The sequence below is a fragment of the Moschus berezovskii genome, chromosome 5 (assembly GCF_049115385.1).
Source record: "Moschus berezovskii isolate FMDL1 chromosome 5, NW_MosBer_1.0, whole genome shotgun sequence".
Classification (NCBI taxonomy): Eukaryota; Metazoa; Chordata; class Mammalia; order Artiodactyla; family Moschidae; genus Moschus; species Moschus berezovskii.
Window position 1 is genome coordinate 100,641,185 of NC_142464.1, and position 16,026 is coordinate 100,657,210.

General features: G+C 37.1%; 1 protein-coding gene across 3 annotated transcripts in view; it reads right to left on the reverse strand.

The window, feature by feature from the left end:
• The window catches only part of CCDC158 (coiled-coil domain containing 158), an 82,176-nt gene that overhangs the window by 17,500 nt on the left and 48,650 nt on the right, over nucleotides 1-16,026 (reverse strand). For all 3 annotated transcript variants that reach the window (XM_055434715.2, XM_055434714.2, XM_055434713.2), the window contains 3 exons: nucleotides 14,987-15,145; nucleotides 13,943-14,035; nucleotides 12,783-12,908 (listed from right to left, as the gene is read on the reverse strand). In XM_055434715.2, coding sequence (XP_055290690.1) covers nucleotides 12,783-12,908; nucleotides 13,943-14,035; nucleotides 14,987-15,145 — 378 coding nt within the window. The remainder of the gene's footprint in view (nucleotides 1-12,782; nucleotides 12,909-13,942; nucleotides 14,036-14,986; nucleotides 15,146-16,026) is intronic.

A 16,026-nucleotide genomic window follows, 5' to 3' on the forward strand; every position in this document is an offset into this window, starting at 1 on the left:
CTATTTATACATATACATATATAAATTAACTATACAGTATTAAACTGTACACATCTATTTAAAAGTATTTTCTTTTACAATTAGCAGGGACTTTATTTTTCAACATAATTAAGATTTATATAATTTTCACACAACAGCAGGATACAAATTCTATTCAAGTTCCCACAAACTATAAACTAGGAGACACTGGAACATACCCAGGGACATAAAACAAGGTGGAAAAATTTCAAGGTCTAAAAGGTATTGAAATTATAGAGTCTGTTCTCTTATCACTGTGGAATTATGGTTAGAAATCAATATCAAAAGGTATTTGAAAATAACCCACATATTTTCAAGTGCAACGTGACATTTACCAAGAGAGATCTTTGGTTTAGCCAAGAGAGATCTTTTGATTTAGATCTCTAATAAAGCCATTGATTGAGCTTTTATTACTCTCAATAAAGTTAGAAGACTGAAAAAACACAGAGGGTGATTACAGAGAAGAAAGCATTTAAATGAGAAATTAATATCAAAGATATTTTAAAAACCCTGTGCATGTGGAAATTAAATATCCACTTTTAAATGATGGGTGTATCTAAGAAGCTGTAACAAGGAAAATTAGAAAATACTTGTAACAGAAAAAAGATGAAAAGAGAATTTATCAGAATTTGTTGCATATAGCTGAAGCTACTCAATGCAGTTAAATACGATGTGGAATCTTGAATAAGATATGAAAACAAACAATGGACACTAGCATAAAATTTCATGAAATTTGAACAAAATCTGTACTTTAGTTAATAACACTGTATCATATATTAATTTCCTTTTTCACAATATAATGAACTCATTTTTTAATTGTTTTAACTTTAACAATATGGTATGGACATCTTACCATGCCATTAAATATTTATAACTATATCCAGGTAAAATAATTTCAATAATTTGTTAAAGGATGAACTAATTTTATAAAGCTATAGAATTTTAGAAGTAAGGAACTCTCTAGCAATGAGTGAATCTAGCCCCTCCACCACCACCACTTTACTGAAGAGGAAAGAAATATTCAATATTTTCAAACTATGTTAGTTGAGGAATTATATTAAAAGATTTTTCAGGTAGCAAGTATTCCTCAATGAATATTTATAATATAAAAAGAAGCACAGATGTTCCCAATAGGCACAAAAAAGAGAGGAAACCTAATAATAATCAGAGGTTGCCCTGCTGAGCCAGAGAAGGCAATGGCAAGCCACTCCAGTACTCTTGCCTAGAAAATCCCATGGATGGAGGAGCCTGGTAGGCTGCAGTCCGTGGGGTCGCTAAGGGTCGGACACGACTGAACGACTTCACTTTCACTTTTCACTTTCACACATTGGAGAAGGAAATGGCAACCCACTCCAGTGTTCTTGCCTGGAGAATCCCAGGGACGGGGGAGCCTGGTGGGCTTCCATCTATGGGGTGACTTAGCAGCAGCAGCAGCCCTGGTGAGCAGGTGGACTTAGTTGGAGGATACTCATGGCTAGAGAGGCATCAGGCATCACAGGTATTTTAGCCAGTGGTGTCTGACCCAAGGTAGAGTTACACCTGCCAGACATACTGGTAATTGAAGGATAAACACTGCAAAATTTTTGTTCTTTAGGCTTTACTTTTCTAGGGTCCATGCCAATCAAGTGTTGATGCTACTGGTATAGCCCTCACATTGTCCTTCACTTCCTATTACCACTGATAAACCACACAAAATATCCAGTCGAAGATGTCAAGAGTTCTAACTAACTATATGTGTGGTAAGTATGATTTTACCACTTTACTGATGGTCATGTTACCGAAAAATTACCATGATGAGTTCAGGGTTTCATAAATTAAGATTCCATTAAACTATTCAATTTTATTTCATTGATTTAAAATATACAAAGATGTGAACCATTTTTAATAGCCTTTATTTTTTGGAGAAGTTTTAGGTTCACAGCAAAAATGAGTAGAAGGTACAGAGATTTCCCATATACCGCACATGCTGAACCAGTTTCTTAATCATGAGTAAAAGCATTTGTTGCTAAGCAGATCCAGTTTCAACAAACACAGGCTTTGTTCTTGTCCTAGCCCTGGTGGACCTCATATCTGATGTGGAATAAAACTTCAAAAGACTTATCCTATTGCAATAATCAGTCACTTCAGTTCTAACCTTCAATATAACACCTGGACCTTCATATCTTCTACCCACTAGGAAGTTTACTTAAGAAGCTTTGTTTAAAAATTTTAAGCCCATGACACTTATTATAAATTATCAGTGTAATAACCTGCAAACAAATTCATAAAGATTATTTCAATATAACAAGGGAAATGCTTCTTTTAGTCTCCATTTCCTAATCTGTAAAAATGGGGAAAATAACTCTTACTGTAAAAGGATGGCATAAGGAATGAGAAGTACTTAATGTATGCATAGTAAGTACTCAAAAAAGGCTGGTTTCCACTTCCTTCTCCCCTTAGCATAAAAACACATTAAGTATCTTATATGCTTCATATTTACGGATTTAGAGTAACCAGAAAGGTTAACATGACAATGTAAATAGTATGTTAGTACCAGGACAGAGTCATGAAGAAGATGTCATCAGGGTTAGCTGTGTGTTCTAGCTACAATGCTTCCCTTGATATATTGACAAACTGATTCTAAAGTGTATATGGGAAGGCAAAAACTTCAGAATAGGAAAGACAACAGTGAGGGTGAACAAAGTTGGACAACTGACATTTCCCAAGTTCACGATTTACTGTAATAAAACAGTGTGGTACTGGTAAAAGAACAGACAAATAGACTGATGGGACAGAATAAAATAAAGATCCCAGGAACAGTCCCATACAAATATAATCAACCAGTCTTCAACAAAGGAGCAAAGGTATTTCAGTAGAGAAAAGGGAGTATTTTCAACAAATGGTACTGGAACAACTGGCCATTCACATGCATTAAAAAAATAAATCTAGATGCAGACCTTATATTGTTCACAAAAATTAACTCAAAGTGAATCACAGACCTAAACATAAAATTCCAGACTATAAACCTCTAGAGGATAATACAGGAGAAAATTTTAGATGATTTTTGGATTCATGATGACTTTTTAGATACAAATCAAAAGTACAATCCATGAAAGAAAAGCATTAGTAAGTTGGACTTTTTAACTTTAAAAACTTTTCCTTGTGAAAGATAGTTTTTAAAAAAATGGAGACAAAAATCACAGACTTGAAGAAAATCTTTTCAAAATACATAAGTGACAAAAGACTGGTAGCTAAAATATACCTCCAAAAAGAACCTCTTAAAACTCAACAGTAAGAAAAAAATTTAAATACCCATTTAAAACGTTTAGAACAGACATCTCACTATAAAAAATATGTAGAAGGCAAATAAGCATATGAAAATATGCTCAACATCATATTTCATTAAGGAATTTCAAATTAAAACTATAAGATATCACAATACACTCCTATTCGGTTCCGTTCCGTCTCTCAGTCGTGTCCGACTCTATGCGACCCCGTGGACTGTAGCCTACCAGGCTTCTCCGTCCATGGGATTCTCCAGGCAAGAATACTGGAGTGGGTTACCGTTTCCTTCTCCAGGTTAGAATGGCTAAAATCTGAACACTGACAACATCAAATGTTGAGAAGGATGGGGAACAACAGGAACTCTCATTCACTGCTGGTCAGATTGCAAAATGGTACAGCCACTTTGAAAGACAGTTTGGTAGTTTCTTACAAAACTAGACACGCTTGTACTATAAAATGCAGCAACCATGCTCTGTAACATTTATGTAACAGAGTTGAAAACTTATGTCTATGCAAAACCTGCACACAGATGTTTACAGCAGGTTTATTCATAACTTGCCAAAACTTGGAGCAATCAAGATATCCTTCAATAAGTGACTGTATAAACTGTGGTACATCCATACTATGAATATTGTTCAGTAAAAAAAGAAATTGACTATTAAAGGATAAAAAGATATGAAAAAATCTTGCAAACATATTGCTAAGTGAAAGAAACCAATCTGAAAAGACTATAACTAGATGACTCTGGTTATATGACATTCTGGAAAAGACAAAACTATGAAGACAGTAAAAAGATCACTGGTTGCCAGGGGCTCAGGGGAAGGGAGCAACTGATGAAAAGGTGAAGTACAGGGCATTTTTTGAGCAGTTAAACTATTCTGTATAACACTGTAATGGTGGATATATGTCATCATACATATGTCAAAATGCACAAAATGTACATATAAGGTGAATGTGATGTTCAGTAGTGTCTGACTCTTTGCGCTCCTTTGGACTGTAGCCTGCCAGGCTCCTCTGTCCATAGGATTTTTCAGGCAAGAATTCTGGAGTGGGTAGCCATTTCCTACTCCAGGGGATCTTCCCGACCCAGCAATCAAACTCATGTCTCCTGTGTCACCTGCATTGCAGGTAGGTTCTTTACCCACTGAGCACTCAGGGAAGCTCCACAATATAAGGAGTGAGACCCACTGAAAATTATAGACTTTAGTTAATAACAATGTATCGATATTGGTTTAGCAATTATAACAAATGTACCACATGAATGCAACATGCTGGTAACAGAGGAAGCTGGGGGGAGAGAGGACAGCAAAGAGAATCCATGGGAACTCTGTATTTTCCGCTCAATTTTCTGTAAGGCTAAAACCACTCTTTAAAAAGTCTATTAATTTTAAAACAAAAGGAAATCGTGAACTTTGGAAGTAAAAATGACAATGTAAAGTCATATCAATTTATATGTTTATCAGTAAGGTGTGGTAGAAGAGTAGCCATTATACCATACCCTTCCCATTACCATTTGACCATTCTATACACAAAATTGTTTGTTTTAGCTTTAATATGTAATAATTATTAACTGATTATAAATGAGCTTGAACATTTTTCATGCTTATGGACTATATGCATTTCTTCTATGAATTTTATATACATGTCTTTTCTATACATTTCTTTTAGAATATATGCTGTCTTTTTCCAGGTATGTAAAAACTTTTTGATACTGTTCATGGGAAGGGCAAAATGATAGGATACTGAATGAGGAATTCCCCAGGTCGGTAGGTTGGTAGAGTGCCTGATGAACTCTGGACGGAGGTTCGTGACATTGTACAGGAGACAGGGACCAAGACCATCCCCATGGAAAAGAAATGCAAAAAAGCAAAATGGCTGTCGGAGGAGGCCTTACAAATAGCTGTGAAAAGAAGAGAAGCGAAAAGCAAAGGAGAAAAGGAAAGATATAATCATCTGAATGCAGAGTTCCAAAGAATAGCAAGGAGAGATAAGAAAGCCTTCCTCAGTGATCAATGCAAAGAAACAGAGGAAAACAACAGGATAGGAAAAACAAGAGATATCTTCAAGAAAATTAGAGATTCCAAGGGAACATTTCAGGCAAAGATGGGCTCGATAAAGGACAGAAATGGTATGGACCTAACAGAAGCAGAGGATATTAAGAAGAGGTGGCAAGAATACACAGAAGAACTGTACAAAAAAGATCTTCACGACCAGGATAGTCACAATAATGTGATCACTGACCTACAGCCAGACATCTTGGAATGTGAAGTCAAGTGGGCCTTAGAAAGCATCACTACGAACAAAGCTAGTGGAGGTGATGGAATTCCAGTTGAGCTATTTCAAATCTTGAAAGATGATGCTGTGAAAGTGCTGCACTTAATATGCCAGCAAATTTGGAAAACTCAGCAGTGGCCACAGGACTGGAAAAGGTCAGTCTTCATTCCAATCCCAAAGAAAGGCAATGCCAAAGAATGCTCAAACTACTACACAATTGCACTCATCTCACACACTAGTAAAGTCATGCTCAAAATTCTCCAAGCCAGGCTTCAGCAATACGTGAACTGTGAACTTCCAGATGTTCAAGCAGGTTTTAGAAAAGGCAGAGGCACCAGAGATCAAATTGCCAACATCCGCTGGATCATGGAGAAAGCAAGAGAGCTCCAGAAAAACATCTATTTCTGCTTCATTGACTATGCCAAAGCCTTTGACTGTGTGGATCACAATAAACTGTGGAAAATTCTGAAAGAGATGGGAATCCCAGACCACCTGACCTGCCTCTTGAGAAACCTGTATGCAGGTCAGGAAGCAACAGTCAGAACTGGACATGGAACAACAGACTGGTTCCAAATAGGAAAAGGAGTACGTCAAGGCTGTATATTGTCACCTTGCTTATTTAACTTATATGCAGAGTACATCATGAGGAACGCTGGGCTGGAAGAAGCACAAGCTGGAATCAAGATTGCCGGGAGAAATATCAATAATCTCAGATATGCAGATGACACTACCCTTATGGCAGAAAGTGAAGAGGAACTCAAAAGCCTCTTGATGAAAGTGAAAGAGGAGAGTGAAAAGGTTGGCTTGAAGCTCAACATTCAGAAAACAAAGATCATGGCATCTGGTCCCATCACTTCATGGGAAATAGATAGAAGAACAGTGGAAACAGTGTCAGACTTTATTTTTTTGGGCTCCAAAATCACTGCAGATACTGATTGCAGCCATGAAATTAAAAGATGCTTACTCCTTGGAAGGAAAGTGATGACCAACCTAGACAGCATATTAAAAAGCAGAGACATTACTTTGCCAACAAAGGTCCGTCTAGTCAAGGCTATGGTTTTTCCCGTGGTCATGTATGGATGTGAGAGTCGGACTGTGAAGAAAGCTGATCACCGAAGGATTGATGCTTTTGAGCTGTGGTGTTGGCGAAGACTCTTGAGAGTCCCTTGGACTGCAAGGAGATCCAACCAGTCCATTCTAAAGGAGATCAATCCTGGGTGTTCATTGGAAGGACTGATGCTAAAGCTGAAACTGCAATACTTTGGCCACCTCATGCGACGAGTTGACTCACTGGAAAAGACTCTGATGCTAGGAAAGGTTGGGGGCGGGAGGAGAAGGGGACGACGGAGAATGAGATGGCTGGATGGCATCACCGACTCTGTGGACATGAGTTTGAGTGAACTCCGGGAGTTGGTGATGGACAGGGAGGCCTGGTGTGCTGTGATTCATGGGGTCGTGGAGAGTTGGACACGACTGAGCGACTGAACTGAACTGAAAAACTCTTTATATTTTATATTAACCCTTTGTTTACTAGAAATAATTTTCTAGTTTGTGATGGCTTCTGATTTAAGTTTCATTTACTCAAAATAGTCAATTATTCCTTTTCATGTTGTAAATCTTATAATACTTTCACTTGTAATACTTTTCATTAAAAAGTTTAATACTTTATTGTTTGATTCATATGGAACAATTTTTTATTTATAACATGAACAAAATATACTTTAAAAAATTAGAAATAGCTAGGAAATGAATGATTTAAAAACATTCTTTACATATGACTGGCTGGCTATGTATGGCTGTTTATGACTATCTTGTCTGACTGGTAAAGAAACAGCTACATTCAAGTTCTTCATGAGGTTACTAGAACCCATCAAAGAATCTTGCTCTTCCTCACGTCAATCCTTTGACCCTTAGGATATATATTAAGGCTATTTCTAGGGGACATACATTTTCAGGTTAAAACTTATACAAGCTTTTTGATTTCAAGGGATGAATATGAACTTATACTGTCATTGTTAAACTTAAGGTTTATTTTGTGATTTGATTAGCTTCCTATTACATTTTGACTCTGAAATTGTTTTATGTCAGACTTGTTTCCAAAATAACTTGCAAATTATATCTCAAATGCACCTCCATCTTCTCCAAATATTGTTCTCTCTAATGGCCTTGAGTCCATTACAGGCAAACATGAGTTATAACTTAAGATAAGTAATGTTGAAGAGAGTGTGTGCTTCTCAACACCTTCTATCTCCACTCTCCAGAGATAGAAGATAAATGAAAAAGCTAAAAATAAAAGCTTGATCTCATTCAGTTTGAATTACACTGTTCTATTTTAAGAATGCCTGACCAAATCCATCTCCTATAATACCTATGTTCCTGTCATAAGATTGTAGTAAAAATGGATTATGAATATACTATTTAGAATATAAATATACTATTTATATTGTATATTAAAAATGGGTGAATAGGAAACCAAAGTTATATAAAGTCTTACTGAAAATCTTGCTCACATCATGGGTACTTCAGTGACAAAGATCAAGCACAGTTAGCACAAATTACAGTGCATGTGTATGGAATCCGATATATAAATAAAATAAATTATATTATCCTGGAATTATTCTATTCTAAATGCTAAAATAATCTGTATCTAAAATCACGTACTCTGTGGACATGAGTTTGAGTGTACTCCGGGAGTTGGTGATGGACAGGGAGGCCTGGCGTGCTGTGATTCATGGGGTCGCGGAGAGTCGGACACGACTGAGCGACTGAACTGAACTGAACTGAAAACTTTAATCTAGAATGCTTCTGTGTCAGGCTACCAATTATGTGTGTGTATCTGTGTGTGTACGTATATACATACACAGATACACACACATGTTCTTGGTTTCTGAGCTTGGATCAATCAGATAATAAAATTTTTCCAATTCTACCATTTTCTCTTCTATTATTAATAACACTGGGGCAATCAACTGGATACTTTTTAATGTCTTTGGATCTCTGAAATGGTACAATCCTCAGTCACAAGGACCTGATGAAATACACAGTTAGTGCAGGTAGAGTATTTATTTACAGCATCATCTATTTATTTTTTTATAACTAGCATTCAGCAGTGTAGTGTGCATAATCAGTACAGCAAACTAATCAAGAAGACAAATTCTAGACTCAGGCCATCTTGGTTAAGTTTTGGCACAACTGTGTTTTTGGAGTGTGAACTCTGTATAACTCATTGAGCTTCTCCAAGCCTTAGTTTCTTTCTCTGAAAACTTGTTATAATAACAGCACTTACCTCATGTGGGTAATTGTGAGGAATAAATTATATAATCTTTAGAAAGAATATCGTACAGTGCCTGGTGTTCAGTAAATAATGACTATTATTAGATTCATGGAACAAGGAGACTAAAATGAAATGAAATAAAGGGGCAATGCAGAACAATTTATGCAGTGATATTCTACTTTTGTTCTACTTTTAAACATTAGATTTGGCATTTATTCCATTTATTTTAGTGTCACTAAAATGACACTAAAAAAATTAACAAGAATAAACAGGAAAAGAGAGATAATATTAGATGAGTAATGATGATAAAATCTGGGGAGATGAAAAGCAAATGGTAATTCACAGCTAATTCAATGGAACAAAGAAGCTAAAACATTAAGGACCTGCACAGAAGTAGCCAAGAAACAGTGAACTGCTCTGCATCAGAGTATACCAGCAAGAAAGATTCAAGTAATGGAGGCCTCATGCATTTCTAAAGGTCAGGGGAAGGCACAGGGCAGCAAAATGGGAGGACTGGCTAAAAGCTTATGGCAGAAGCTGTGAGAATACCAGATGTTCTCCCCATGTAGATGGGTAATAATTCATTATTTTCCTCTCAATAAAATTAGAGGTTGGACCAAAGGAACTTAAACTCTAAGAGGACACCTGGCATGGCAGAAGTAAGGCTGCAAACTGAAAATATAAGCATAATAAAGTAAGACTATACAGATACACATGTACCCCAGGCTCCCTGTCCCACTCACCTCTTCAGAACACTGGCGAACAGATTTATATCAACAAGTCAGTAGTAAGAGATTCTCTCTGTAGTGGGATTGACAGGACCAAGAAAAAAGTAAGATAGTTTTTGGGTCTCTTAGTTAAAAAGTAATACCTAACCATCTACTAGTTGACAAATCCTGTGAACCTTACCAAGTGCTTTTAATTAGTTTTTTAGGGCCTCAATTTTTAAAAAAATTTTAGGACCTCAATTTTAAGTATGAATGGATGGCTAGTAAACAGTGAAGGAAAAAGCTCCAACATGCAAGACAGACATCTGAAATTAAAAAAGTAAAGTTATCTAATAGTACAAGTTTCAGAAGGAAACAAGAGAATGGGGCAGAAAAAATAATCAAAAATATAAAAGATACAAATTTCCCCAAATCAATGAAAGATATCCATCCACACATCCAGGGAGATCAGTGACCCACAAGAGATAAAGAATACAGGTAGGCACATCACAGTCAAACTGCTTAAACCAAAATCTTCACAGTGGTCGGAGAAAATATTACCTTCAAAAAAGCAACAGTAAGACTTAAAACTGACTTGTCAGTAGAAACAATGAAAACCTGTACCCAATATTTTATCAGTACAATGAATTCATTCATCCATTAGACAAATATGTACTGAGTATCTACCACATGCTAGATACTTTTCTAGGTACTCAGAACACATCAGTGAACAGAAAAAAGAATGTATATTACATTTAATGTGTAAAATTATATAATAAACATATTTATAATAACATTTTTAAGGGAAGAAATTAATTGTATGAACAGGTTTAACAATCTATTCAGAAAATATACTTCATTATTGCTGTTAGAATTATAACTCAAGTTTTTAATTTAATAGACTCATGACTAGTACTTTTTCAGTGATGGATGAGTTCTTTATAATCAAGTATAGTCTATGTATTAAAGAGCCTATATTACTAGGCTGGCTTTTGGGTAATGAAAAGTCATGAAATCTTAGAGCTGATCTTCTAGAAAACCCTAGAGATGATCCATAGTCCAGACTCCTCATTAGAGATGAAAAGACACAGTATTATTTAACTCAAGTTCCAAGGTCACACAAAGAAGTTAGAGGCACATCTTAAGCCCCAGTGACTCCTGGTCAAATATGCTTTGTTGTTGCTCTTTGTTCGTTGTTTAGTTCATGGAGAGAAGGGTTTAATTTAGTTTTTATTAATGTAACATACATATAGTTTTAAAAGTAAAATGATTTATGACACTTAAAAAGCAGCAATTTTCTTCCCTTCCTCTGCCCACCTCCAAATTCCAGTCTCCAGAGAGAACCATGTTTAACTTCTAATGTTAATAATACTGGGCTTCCTTTGTAGCTCAGTCGGTAAAGAATCTGCCTGCAATGCAGGAGACCCAGGTTTGAATCCTGGGTTGGGAAGATCCCCTGGGAAAGGAAATGGCAACCCACTCCAGTATTCTTGCCTGGAGAGTCCCATGGACAGAGAAGCCTAATGGGCTATAGTCCATGGGGTCACAAGAGGCGGACACAACTTAGTGACTAAACCACCAACCACCACCACCATTAATAATATTCTTTTGTTTGATAGAATGTTATTGTGTGACAGCTTATCAGTCATATACCTCATGTATGTGAAAGGAGTCCATTTCAACTTGTTCATTCTGCAGTGCATGTTTTATATTCAATGCACAGGCAGAATAACTGGTAGGCGACCAGTGACCTTGTTGCTATACACACAATAGGACCATTAACTAATGAAACGAATTTTCATGGGTGATTTATGAAATATGTCTCATTTCTTTAGAGCTGGAGCTGAATATTGGTTGCAAGTGATTAGTGGTACAATAAATACACATAACTTCAGAGAAGAGAAAATCTGAATTTTATACTGTGCATATTTTTTCCTAAGCTTTAATAGTACAAAAGGTTAAACTAAAAAATTTTCAAACTCTCTAATTTTTTTAACTAAAGAGAATAACTATTTTAATATTAATAAAATCTTTATGATTATAAATAAGTCCACATATAGGTCATGAAGAGACAATATACAGCAAATCATTTTCATCTTAGTAGAGTTCAGTTCAGTTCAGTCGCTCAGTCGTGTCTGACTATTTCCGACCCCATGAATCGCAGCACGCCAGGCCTCCCTGTCCATCACCAACTCCTGGAGTTCACCCAAACTCATGTCCATCGAGTCGGTGATGCCATCCAGCCATGTCATCCTCTGTCGTCCCCTTCTCCTCCTGCCCCAATCCCTCCCAGAATCAGAGTCTTTTCCAGTGAGTCAGCTCTTTGCATAAGGTGACCAATGTATTGGAGTTTCAGCCTCAGCATCAGTCCTTCCAATGAACACCCAGGACTGATGTGGTCCACTGGACAAGGGAATGGCAAACCAGTATTCTTGCCTTGAGAACCCCATGAACAATATGAAAAGGCAAAATGATAGGATACTGAAAGAGGAACTCCCCAGGTTGGTAGGTACCCAATATGCTACAGGAGATCAGTAGAGAAATAACTCCAGAAAGAATGAAGGGATGGAGCCAAAGCAAAAACAATACTCAGTTGTGGATGTGACTGGTGATAGAAGCAAGGTCCAAAGCTGTAAAGAGCAATATTGCATAGGAACCTGGAATGTTAGGTCCATGAATCAAGGCAAATTGGAAATGGTCAAACAGGAGACGGCAAGAGTGAACGTCGACATTCTAGGAATCAGCGAACTAAAATTGGACTGGAATGGGTGAATTTAACTCAGGTGACCATTATATCTACTACTGTGGGCAAGAATCCCTTAGAAGAAAGGGAGTAGCCATCAGGGTCAACAAAAAGAGTCCGAAATGCAGTACTTAGTAGAGTACTACAATACAAATAATTTGTCTTTGGCATTTGAAGTGATGCTTATTTTAGCCATCTCAACATTGGCTTTGTAAACTGAATGCTTGTAACAGAAAAAAATCAATACAGGTTATTAAATAATTTACTTTAATAATTATTGTTTATATTAATATCACTGAGTATTTCATGTTTTGTTTTTTCCCAGAGAAAATACCAAACAAGAATGAAAAACATTTTTGTTCACCTGATCTGTATAAATTTAAATTCTAAAAACTGAAAATGTCGTAACTATAGGTTTATTTTTTAAATGAAATTCTTCTCAACTTAGAAGTATTTACATATTATGCCATTTGCATCACAAACTATAAGACAAGTGACTTACATGAGACAGGAAGCTGGCTGTAGACTGGGAAGATGGAACGTTGGAATGAGAACGGGCAGCGGGTGATGGCTGTAGAAGGCGTGGTTTCACAGCAGAATTTGAGGTGTATCCAGGGCCCTGCAGTTCCTGGAAGACAGGATACATGTGAACAAAATAACTGTCAACCTACAGCTGAAATTGTGAAATCAAAATGTATTTTTGCAAATACATTTCAGTCTTACATGTTGAACCCCAACAAAGTTTGAAGCCAAAGTATTAAGCAAGATGCATGTTATTCTTTGGGGACTAATCTTGGGCTTAGCAAGAGGCCTTCACACTTGTGAATGATGTAAGCATTCCAGGTGGGAAACGGCATCTCCAATCAGAGGCTACTACACTGGTTTTAACTCTGCCAAACACTCCACACCAGTTCTGACATACTACTGAGAAGGTTCCTCTCCAACTATGGGAGGGTATCCAGTATTGTGACTCTAAAGTATGTCTGCAATTTTAAAATATATTCAAAAAACAAATATATTTCAGTGGAAAATGTATTATTTTTAAAGCACACCTGATCTGTCATGCAAATTACCTCATTTTTGCTATTCTCCAAACAAGCCAAGAAACTCCAATACTTTGGCCACCTCATGCGACGAGTTGACTCACTGTAAAAGAGTCTGATGCTGGGAGGGATTGGGGGCAGGAGGAGACGGGGACGACAGAGAATGAGATGGCTGGATGGTATCACCAACTCGATGGACATGAGTTTGAGTGAACTCCGGGAGTTGATGATGGACAGGGAGGCCTGGCGTGCTGTGATTCATGGGGTCGCAGAGAGTCGGACATGACTGAGCGACTGAACTGAACTGAACTGAACTGAAACAAGCCAAACATGTTTGACCTCCTCCTGTATGCAAACCTCTGCTTCCCCAAAGTAAGTACTTCTGTGTTTCCCTTACTCAATATAAACATAACATAAAGCATGATGCTTCAACGTGTTACTATATAGGAAAAGGATAGGTATAGTAGGTACAATGTAAAGATTTTATAATTGTTAATATCAGATAATGTTAAAAGTACACTTGAAAGCATCTAAGATACATGAAAAAAACCTAAAAGTATATCAAACCAAGGCTTAAGTTTTGCATAAATTACTATTTAATGAAAACAAAAGACCTTACTTTTACATCCAACGTGTGTTGAAGTTTTAGGCGCACAGATTCTTGTTCCTGACGCTGTATTATATCTTGACATTCTGCAAACTGCAAAGATGCCTACAATCAAGCAACCACATGTGGTTTATCCTCCATGCTTTGTGCAATTTTATTTTATTAATGTATACGTGCAGAGTTGCCATCTCTTCAAGGAAACTTTCCCCCATTCCTAGCACAGTGTATTACATTTATCTATTTACTTATCTGTTTTATTCAGAAAACTGAGAGTTACTGGAGGTCATGTCTTTGTAGCCCCAGCATCTGTATGGCGTTTAGTAGGTGAAGGGTATGCAAAAGAATGAATGAACTAAGGATGAAATGAGCAAACAGCTTTAGCAATGGTAAAAATATCTGCATAAAGATAACCACAACTGAAATTCGTTGAGCCCATATATCATGTTCTAAGACCTAAGTTTGCATAGGTGGGAACACAGACCATGTTCTGTCACCACGGAGGCTCTGATGTCTCAAGAAGCAAGGACTAGTTTCAGTATACAGTATTTTCAGGTTTCCAGAGTTTTCAGGAGACACAAAGAGAGATTACTCCTCTACAATATATGGCAAGGACAAATGTAGTGTCATCACTGATCTTCTCAGTCATTAAGCTGCATTCTCTACCTGCACTTTCTGAACTCCACAAAGTGCCACACATCAGCATTACTTCGTCTTTTTATTGATATTAACAGACTGTATTCTACCAAGTATTGAAGTCCTTCTTTGAAGGTAAATTAGACTGGTGGTATTTTAAACTATTCAGGCCCCAAAGGACACCAGAAGCATCTCATATCTTGTATCTTACTGCTCTTATGTTCATGTTAGAAAAAAAAAAAGATAATTTTGTAAAAAGTATGCATCATGATTTGTTCTTAAAGCTCAGCCTTCTCTACAGGATACAGTTCTTCCTTGTGTGAGGTAACTGGGACACAATCCAATTTGACAGATTTGGTGTCTATCAACATGGAGCTTTCCTGTTTAGTTGTTAATTACTGTATATATTTAGTTAATAACCACCTTATCAAGAGCAACTTCCATATTAGCAACCTTTTCTTTCAATCGGCGCTCCTGAGATCGCAGGACTTCTAGTTCTCCAGCCATCTTGTTTTTCTCTGTTGCAACAGTACTCAATTCCTGGCTTAATTTTGTCTTCTCTTCTTTTAGAAAATGCTTTTCCTACAATTATACAGGAGCAAATATCAGAAATGATATAGTGATGTAGATGCTGAAGCACACACACATAATTTCTCTTATCCTAGATTTGTTAATTTTACCCTTCCATTATTTGCCTATTTGGAACTTAAGGCAGGAGGGGATAAAAAAGTTGGAAAGAACAAAGTCACAAGAAATCAGTGCATGTGATGAGTGTGTGTGCGTTCAGTCGCTTAGTCATGTCTGACTCTTTGTGACCGCATGGACTGTAGCCCGCCAGGCTCCTCTGACCATGGGATTTTCCCAGGCAAGAATACTGGAGTGAGTTGCCATTTTCTTCTCCCAGGATCTTCCTGACCCAGGGATCGAACCCGTGTATCTGGTGTCTCCTACACTGCAGGCAAATTCTTTACCCCTGAGCTACCAGGAAAGACTGGTGAGAGGTATAACAAATGTATGTGCATATCTGTCAATATTTAGCCTCATTCTAAAAAAGCATTTTGGGAAGGGGGAAAGCAACTGCTTTAGTTGCCTCCTTTTCTACCTATGCTGTTTACCTTCTCATTGGCATTATGGTCAGTTCTATTGTAACTCTTCTTCAATCAGTGCAATTCTCTGATTGATGTATCAGGGAATATTTGAGCACAACACAGATTTCACAGTTACTAAGGCATGGTTTCATCTGTGACAAATACTAGGTCAGTGTAGAAAACAGCACCCAGCTAAGGAGAGTTGCACAGAAATACAAAAAGCAAACATACACACTCTTCAAACAATTAGCTCCCTCAATTTACCTTGTGTCATGAGCCACATCCTATGTCACAGAAAAACCTACCTTCTACCCCTTAGCAACTATCACACTGCAATTCTTCAATGCACACGTTCACAAGCAAACTTCAGGTCAT